The sequence below is a fragment of the Podarcis erhardii genome (genome assembly GCF_964252035.2).
Source record: "Podarcis erhardii genome assembly, chromosome: 10".
NCBI lineage: Eukaryota > Metazoa > Chordata > Lepidosauria > Squamata > Lacertidae > Podarcis > Podarcis erhardii.
Window position 1 is genome coordinate 12,049,486 of NC_138500.1, and position 9,568 is coordinate 12,059,053.

General features: G+C 46.6%; 1 protein-coding gene across 1 annotated transcript; it reads left to right on the forward strand.

The window, feature by feature from the left end:
• The first annotated feature begins 565 nt into the window (after window positions 1-565).
• ECHDC3 (enoyl-CoA hydratase domain containing 3) lies at window positions 566-8,526 on the forward strand. The gene is made up of 5 exons (XM_081880178.1): window positions 566-759; window positions 3,015-3,136; window positions 3,959-4,056; window positions 4,946-5,146; window positions 6,458-8,526. The coding sequence occupies exons 1-5, from the start codon at window positions 581-583 to the stop codon at window positions 6,770-6,772; spliced, it is 915 nt and encodes a 304-aa protein (XP_081736304.1). The 5' UTR covers window positions 566-580; the 3' UTR covers window positions 6,773-8,526.
• The last annotated feature ends 1,042 nt before the right edge of the window (window positions 8,527-9,568 follow it).

A 9,568-nucleotide genomic window follows, 5' to 3' on the forward strand; every position in this document is an offset into this window, starting at 1 on the left:
CAGAGGCATTTTTGCTGGGTTTGGTATCAAGTGACATCCCTAAGGATAAAAGGAATGTATTCCTTTACGCAATCGCGGCAGCCAGAATTGTAGTGGCAAAAAATTGGAAAACTGATAAAATACCAGAATTATTAGAATGGAGAACCAAATTTCTTGAATTCGCGGAAATGGCAAAATCAACAGCATCAATTAGAGGCTACTCTAATCAAAAAATTAATAAAGAGTGGGAATGCGTTAAGGAATACATGAAAAAAGTTTAAAAGGCTCAAGGAGATAGGCTGATAATATGTCAAGGATGGAATAACAAATAAAGTGAATAACGCAACAATAACAAAAAATAATAGGTAAAGAAGATCGCACACGGGTGGAAGGAAGTACTGGGTTGTGGGGGAGGGAGGTGAAGGGATTAATCGAAATTGTTAAAGATTGGTATAGTATAGTATTTTAAGAGATTTAAATTTTTATTTAAAAAGGGGGAAAAGGAAAGCAGTTTTCGGCTGGCAGCCGGCAGGGGTCAGCAGAGTGCAGAAGCGCTCCTCCTCCTGCTCCGCCCCCGGCCCGGACAGGGAGGGAGGTCGCAATGGCTGCAGCTGCTTTCGCGAGAGGCGTCGGGCTCTGCAGCGCGCAACTCCCGCAGCCGCTGCTCCGCACCCAGCGCGCCTTAACAAGGGGCGGCGGCGCGCCCGGGCGGAGGCAGCAGTGCCAGCAAGTTCCCGCGGAGCCGAGGCTGACTCGCACGTGGCAGCAGGATGGGATCAGGTGGGCCGGACAGAGGAAGAACGGGCTTGTTTATTTGCATTTCTGTCCCGCTTTCCCCTCCCAAAAGCGCCAGGAGGTTGGCATGCACGGTTCTCGCCCCGTGCACCATTCTCCATTTCATCCTCACAATCACCCCGTGAGGTTGGTTAGGGATTTGAACCCTGCTCTCCCACCTCCTAGTCCGACGCTCTAACCACTGCACCGCACTGCCTGTGACGCACGAACGGACCCAGAGAATTTGGGTTAGGGAGGTTTGCCTGTTCGCCTCCCTACCAACTGCTCATCTCTTTGCCAGGGTCAAGTTTCTAGTCCCTTCCAAGTCCCTTGAGCTTTTATGTCAACTGGAAAGAGAGTGAGTGGCATTTTTTTGGACAGGGGAATTGCTTAGGGAGGGGGTGAAGAAACTGACCCTCCTCTAGTTTTTTTTTGGGGGGGCGCAAACTCCTGCCATCCGTGACCATTGGTCATGCTGGCCGAGGCTGGTGAGAGTTGGGTTCCAGCAACAGCTGGAACATGTTCCCCCGCCCCTCATGCTGCGCGAATGACTTTTTTGAGGGTTCCGCTTCATCTCTTTTAAACATATGAGCATAGAGAATGGGCAAGATCCTGCAGTGAGCAAGGGCTAGTCTGGATGACCTTTGGGGACCTCTTCTGACTTCAAAATTCTGTTGTTCCTGCTGCTGGGCAAACGTGCTCTACCTGCAGATGATGTTGATATGTTCTGCCGCTGAGCATGGTAGTTTACAGAATATATATGCGTGAGCTGAACTGGGGCAAGGGGCAAAGGTGGCACTTTAACGGTGGACTTTGAAAACCCTATTGCCCAAATAAAACTGGAGCTGAACCAAAAACGCAGGCCTGCTTCCTTTTGTGCTGCAGCCTAGGAGGCTTTAGGCTTTACAAAGCTCTCAAGTTCTGCAAGCAAGAAATAAATTACTAGAACACTTACAGTTTGCAGTGTTTGGGTTCCAAGTTGTTTTGAGTGCCAAGGTGTTTGAGATCCAAGGTGCCACTGTACTCATATAATTTTTAAAACACTCTTTCCCCCCCTACATTTGAAGACTAGATAGTAAGAATATGGGAACTGACAGAGTAGAATTAACTAACTTTGTAGGAGTTTACAGTGGTGCCCCGGATGACGAATGCCTCGCAATACAAAAAACCCACTAGACGAAAGGGTTTTCCGTTTTGGAGGTGCTTCGCAAAACGAATTTCCTATGGGCTTGCTTTGCAAGACGAAAATGTCTTGCGAGTTCCTGCGGGGTTTTTTTCCTCCCCCTCCCCTTTTTCTAAGCCGCTAAGCCGCTTATCTGGGAGCCAGTGTGGTGTAGTGGTTAAGAGCGGTAGTCTCCTAATCTGGGGAACCGGGTTCGCGTCTCCGCTCCTCCACATGCAGCTGCTGGGTGACCTTGGGCCAGTCACACTTCTGTGAAGTCTCTCAGCCCCACTCACCTCACAGAGTGTTTGTTGTGGGGGAGGAAGGGAAAGGAGAATGTTAGCCGCTTTGAGACTCCTTAAAGGGAGTGAAAGGCGGGATATCAAATCCAAACTCTTCTTCTTCTTCTTCTTCTATCCGATAAGCCGCTAAAAGCCGCTAATAGCGCTAAGCCGCTAAGCCGTCAATGGGCTTGCTTCGCAAGACGAAAAAACCACTAGATGAAGAGAATCGCGGAACGGATTCTTTTCGTCTTGCGAGGCACCACTGTATATTGGTGTAATAAGACCATGTCCAACCCTATGAATTATTGGAAATTAAACAACCGCAATTGGTATACTTAATGTTCTTTTGCTTTGTGGCTGTTGGCAGCTCTGCTTGTTCGTTAGGTATTTTTTATCTGGTGGAGAGAGAAAAATAACTTTCTTCGCAACCATGTGAGCTAGTTAACATATATTTATGGGATGCAAATTTGATGTCTCTGGATGCTAGGCTAGAGAGCTACATTTTTGGTCCATGGGTTGTGGAAGGTCACTGGTTCGCTTCCTACCATCTCCGGGTTGGACTGGAAATTTCCCTCTGTGAAATCCTGCAACGCAACTTCCAGTCTAGCTGCCAAATCACATTAAACCACAGTTAGAAGCAAACCATGGTTTAGTGTGAATGCATGCCCACCGTTTCATGATGTAATGTGAATCATATTTTTACCGGAGAGGTTACAAGCACATTGATACAACCCAATCCTTTGTTACCCACAAATCTTAACACGGTGCAGACAGCTACGTATGAAAGAGTCTCTCATAAAAATTATATTTCACAGGAATATTGTTTTGAACAATCCTCTCAAGAGAAATGCACTTTCGCTCTCCATGATAAGCTCCCTCCGTGAGGATATTCTGCGTGATATTGAAAGCACCGATCTGAGAGTCATTATAATTTCAGGTATTTTGCTCATCAAACCTACAGTATGAGGGTAGGTATGTAATTTCAGTTTTATATATTGTAATCCGCTCTGTGAGCCTTGGATGGAGGGTCATAGAGAAATTTAATAGATAATAATAGTAATAGTGATAATAATAATAATAATAATAATAATAATAATAATAATAATAATAATAATAATGTGGGGAAATTGATCTTACAAAACCATTCAAAGTATTTGTGCCACCTTGTCATCCTTGAACAGTCTTTTGTCTAAGAAGAGACTTGTCTTCACTCCATCTCTGACACCTCCATCTATTCACCCCCAGATTCCACCCTCTCCTACATCTCTTCACTATCAGATCATATTTAATTTCTTCCCCCTCTTCGGACAATTTCTCTCTCCTTTCTGCTTTTAAAGCATCCTTACAATTTCTTTATTTGGCTACGTTTCCATCTTGCTTTGCCACCAGAAGTTATTGTGCTATTTGAAGGCGAGGGGCGTCAGTGGGTACCAGACTGCAAAATGGCAGCTGCTTGAAGGCGCAGTGCGTGGCGTAACACAAAATGGCTGCCACATCTAAAAGAACAAAAGAGGCAGACCTCCACAAAATGAACAGGGCTTTCCCCCTCAGAATGGGAGGGTAGGTGGGTGTCTGGTCCTGGCATCTAGTGAACCATGGGCATGCTGAACAAACAGGAAATGGAGGACTGCAGGTTCCCCATCTCTGCAGTAATGTGTGTGTCGGCTTCTCGTTTTCTTGGCAAGGATTTGGTCATGTCGAGGATACAAGATGCACATAAAATTCTCTTGCTTCCTTTCACATGCCTTCCCCCACCCAGGAGAAGGTCCCGTTTTCTCCTCTGGGCACGACTTGAAGGAACTGGCGTTTGAGAAGGGTGAGAAGCACCACAGAGAAGTCTTTGAGACCTGCTCTGAGGTGAGATGGTTCACATTGATGCCGCCACTGCTAAAGAGCTCACCTGCCTGGGGGCAGTTCATCGGCTTCCCATCATGCCACAAAATTTTAATTGGATGGTCTGCTCAAAACATCAACAACACAAACGATAAAGCATTGCTTGATCTTTCTGAAGGTAGAATCAATGGAATAACATCTGGCTGAGTGTTGGCAAGGGCAAGGAACTGTGTAGCCAGTTACCTTGATACCTAGAAGACCCAACTGCTACGACCTGCCCCTTGAATAGTATTGGAGGACTGTTAACATGGAACAGGATGGTCTGAGCATAATTTTGAGATGGGTTAGGGGCCATAGATTTGAGATGTTTTCTGTATTAGACTAGCAATGCATCGGTGTTGTATTATTAAATGCGTTCATTTGCCTTAATGAAAGTCATAAAGGATCTTGTCGTTAGAAGAATACGGGTGACACTTTTCCTCAATAATAATGATAAGAATAAGATTTATATGCCACCCTTTATCCAAAGATCCCAGGGCAGTGTACAACATTTACAAAATAATTCACATAGCATAATAATAAGGGCATTAAAACAATCACATCATAATAGCCCCCCCTCCATTTAAAAAGCCATGGATTGTCTAATAATGGCTGGAGGCCTGCCTAAAGACATGCAATGATGGTTCCTGGTGAGCCTCTCCATTCCACAAATGGAGAGCCACCACAGAAAAGGCCCTTGCTCGTGTTGCCACTCTCCAAACTTCTCTGGGAGTGGGGGCACAGAGGAGGGCCTGAGATGCAGGATTTGGGTCGGTTCATATGAGGAGAGGCGGTCCTTAAGGTGTTGTGGTCCTGAGCCCTGTAAGGCTTTATAGGTCAGCACCAGCACTTAAAAAAAACTGCTTGCTTACAGGTCATGACGTTGCTCCCCAAGCTACCTGTTCCTGTAATTGCCAAAGTCAACGGCTTGGCCACGGCCGCCGGCTGCCAGTTGGTGGCCAGCTGCGATATTGCTGTGGCCAGCGAGAAATCCAGGTTCGCCACACCGGGAGTGAACGTCGGCCTGTTCTGCTCAACGCCTGGAGTAGCCCTGGGGAGATCTCTCCCGAGAAAGGTGGGGCTCTTCAAAAGAAGGATTTTGTTGCCGTACTTTGTTCACTTGCTCTACTTGCTGTGAGCAGATAGTCCCCAAACACAGTGGTCATGTTGGTGCCTGAACTACAAGGGCTTCAGAACTGTGGACGTGCCATTATCAGGGCCGGCCAAAGCGTTAGGCAGAGTGAGGCCGTTGCCTCAGGCAGCTGATTTAAGATGTCTTGAAAAAGGCAGCAGTTTTCATTTATTTATCCTATGCATAAATAGGATAAGGCACGCTTGTGGGACATTCTGCCTCGTGCACTAAAATAACTTGGTCAGCCTTCGGTTGAGCAAGGTGGGAGGGAGACATTTGCTGTTCTGCCTTGGGCAGCAAAGTTTTGGGCTCGCCCCACTAATTATTGAACGGTAAGAATTTGCGTGTGGTCTCGCAGTATGTGTACAGCGACTTGGTCTCCATGGGCCAGTCATCCATGTGGGGCTCATTCCTCTTTTTTCATCCCGTGGGATTTCCCAACATGTATATACTATGGCTCCCAACCAAATACTATGATCTTCCTAGTACAGGAGTGGGGACCTGAGGTCCAAATGGAGCCCTCCAAACTTCTCTGCCTGGCCCTCATCACTCTCCCTCCCCACCCCAGGCCACTCTCTTCACATGCCTTGCTTCACACCTTCCCTCAAATTCTTTTGACGGACTAGAAGAGAGCTTCCCACACTTGGGTCTCAGGTTGTTTTTGGACAGTTGAAACATCTTTTTTCATCTTTTCCAGTTGAGCCAAAATGGACTTATGTGCATGCATTACGGAAAGTAACATACAAAGGTGCATTACATTAGGGGAAATTGATTTGCAAAAAAATGTATATATTAGGCAAAACTGCAAACAAACATGCCTATTTGGAGAATTTTGCATTCAAATGCTGGTGAATTTTCATGAGGACTTCAAAAGAAAATTGTGAGCTGATGTGGAGAACTGTACTTAAAACTGGGACAAAGAGAAATGAGAGAAACCAAAGTAGATGGATTTCTCCATCCCTATACACCACTATGTCCTCCAACAGAAGGACACAGCCAGGGGGTTCAGGAAAAAACCCCTACTACTCCCATCATCCCTAGCTAACAGGACCAGTGGTCAGAGACAATGGGAATTGTAGTCCAAAAGAACAGCTGGCGACCCAAGCTTTTGGAAACTGCGTCCTTGAAATCTGATCAGGATTCTTGCTCACCTGGATGAAGACTAGAGAGCAGAATCTGGCCCACTGTACATTTTGCATTCGCCACTCTGGCCGCCTGGCCCTTAATTTCTTTGTTTGTGACAATTCTTTCCAGGTTGCGATGGAGATGCTGTTGACGGGAGAGCCCATGACCGCCCAGGAGGCTCTTCTGCACGGGCTCATCAGCAAAGTGGTCCCAGAAGACAAGCTGGAAGACGAGACCCTGAGAATCGCCCGCAGGATATGCGAGAGCAGCCGGCCTGTCGTGGCTCTGGGCAAATCCACCTTTTACAAACAGATGGAGCAGGACATTGGCACTGCCTATAGAACGGCCTCCCGGGTCATGGTGGAGAACCTGGCCTTGCAGGATGGGCAGGAGGGCATCAAGGCCTTTGTCTCCAAACGGAAGCCGGCCTGGTCGCATTCCTGAACCGAAACTTCCCATGGGATAGCCAGCCTCTTTTAAGAGCCAAATCGATTGAGATCGTCATAGCTGGTGCCTTCTCTCTCTGAAAATCCTAGGGACTGTCATCCTGTCAAAAGTGATCCCTTGATTATGCAACAGGTCCGCCTTTGAAAATGACTGTCTGTCTGATACACATTGATCTGTTAATCTGTAGAGGTGCAATACCAAACAGGAAAGTGATGCTCGTTGCAATATCAAAACAAAGTGAATTTTAATTCAGGCTTCCTTCGATGCTATGTAGATATAGGGATATAAAGTACTGCCTTGACGCTGAGCCAGACCATTCAGCCAATACTCTCACAGGCAGCCTCTTTCTTCTTCTGACTCTCCTCCTTGAGTCTTGTTGTTGTTTTAACTGGAGATGCAAGGGATCGAACCCAAGGCCTTCTGTGCAAAGCATGCCACTAGCCGTAGCCGCTTTCTGAACGGCATGCCAAGTCCCACTCAGCACTGTGGAACCTTTTAAAGAAGTGTTGTCTATTAGCTAGTTATATCTGATTCAGATGATGGGGGACCTGTGGCCTTCCAAGATGTGGTTGGACTACAACTCCCATCAGCCCCTGTTGCCATGGCCGATGGGAGTTGTAGTCTGTCTACAGCTCAAGGGCCAGAGGTGCCCCTTCCCCTGTTTTATGTGTTGGCATCTTTGCTACTAAGCCAGCTCTGAGTCTGCAGTCCCTCCTGTCTTCCACCATGGAGTAGAGAGATGAGACTTGCCTCCAGTTGCCATGGATCAGAAGACCCCCTACACACATGTCCCAAAGTTATATCCCGAGTTATACTGCCACATTTGTGCGGGTTTTGGTAGCCAGTCTTGGATTAATAGTAGGTTATCAATTGGCAATTATTGGAAGGGGGAGAGGTGTGTGTGGCCTGGGCTTCCCCAACCTAGTGCCCTCCAGAGGTTGCTGGACTACAGCTCCCATCGTTCCGAGCCTCCAGGGCCTGCAGACAGGGGCGATAGGAGTTGCCCTCTGAGGGCAGCAGGCAGGTGTAGGCAGGGTCTTGGGAGCCAGACTAGAGGGGAGGGTGGTTGGAGAAGATCAGAAGAAAGGCATTCCTGTGGGAACAGGACCTGCATCAAAAAGGCAATGACAAATGGCTACCAGGTTTGCGTTTTCAGCAAGGAGCTTCTCAGCAAAAAAAGAGAGAGAATAGCTCCAGAAATGCTTTGCAAATGGTTATTTTCTTTTGGAAGGAGTTTTGAGGAGCCCCTGACTCCCCATTCCCCTCGCCTTGATCTTTATTAGATCTTGGATGAATCGCATAGGAGTTTTGCTGACAGCAAAGGGTTTGCCCAGCTGTGATCTTCCTGGCTGCTGCATTGCATCTGGATAGAGAGCAGATGTGATTTATTTCTCCAGCTAACCCTATAAACCTATGATTTCAAAAACCGGGATGTTTGCACCATCTTCCCAGAAAGGCACAGGTGAGATGTATTTCTGATAAGATCTTATCACAAGGCACCGCACAGGTAACCCCAGCAATTGCACCTGCAGTTGCCTGACTGTCAGCTGGAAGGGGTGCTCTGAATCACCTTTGCAAACTGGGTTGCTTTGCGTTTTGAAAGGAGGAAGTGGGCTACTCCTTGCATGGTCGCCAGAGGGCAGTATCCATTCATGTTGTAACGCACAGTGCCTTTTTCAGTCCTGTATGGTTTTTTTAGCTTCCCTGGTCCGAGTCTAGGAAACAATAAAAAGCCAAGTATTTTAGCGTCATCTCCGCATGCATCAAGTTCTTCGATCGTTAGCTGTTTATGATTTCTAAAAGGTGCGAGTTGTTCTAAACAGCTCTGAATGTTGCAATAGGACCAGCTGCGATCAGTGATGCTCAGGCCAATTTAGAGCATGAATGGGGTCTGCGGAGAAGAGGAGCCGTAGGAAACGTCCTTGAAATGATTCAGGCTGTTGGTCCATCTAGCTCAGTATTGTCTATTCTGCACTGACTGGCAGCGCCTCTCCAAGGTTTCATGGAAGGGGTAATAATAATAATAATAATAATAATAATAATTTATTATTTATACCCCGCCCATCTGGCTGAGTTTCTCCAGCCACTCTGGGCGGCTTCCAATCAAGTGTTAAAAACAATACAGCATTAAATATTAAAAACTTCCCTAAATAGGGCTGCCTTCAGATGTCTTTTAAAGATAAGATAGTTGCTTATTTCCTTCACAGCTGAAAAGCGGAACTGATTTTATCGGTTTCCCTTCCCATTGGATCTGGAAAAAGAACAATGGGGTATTTGTAATTCAGGTTTTGTGCAGAGTCATCCCTAATGCCTCAGGGCAGGTGGGGAAGAATTGCCACAGCTTTTATTTGCAACCATCTGATCAATGCAGATATATAAAACAATGCCAGCTTTAGGTTTTTCTGACTCCAAGCCAGAGCTCCCCCCCCCCACTGTGTGTTCCATAAACAAACACTAACAATGTCTTTCTGTTGTGTGTTGAACCTTGGCTACTCGATTCAAGCTTCGCGGGTGGTGTTGGTTGTGTAACAGGTTTATTAAACAGGGGTATTTACAAGTCCCTGGCAGGGCTCCTCACACAGGCCTGCAGCAGGGATTCTCCTAGTATAACAGAAAAGAAGGGGAGAGCCTAGAGTGTTTTGCAGTGGGGTAGGACACAGTTTAATTCCCAGCAGTTACCATTCAGAATTTTTTTGCCATACTGCGGAAACGTTGAAAGCAATTGTGAACTTAATGGTTTTGGTTACAGATAGGTAGCCGTGTTGGTCTGCCATGGTCAAAACAAAATAAAAA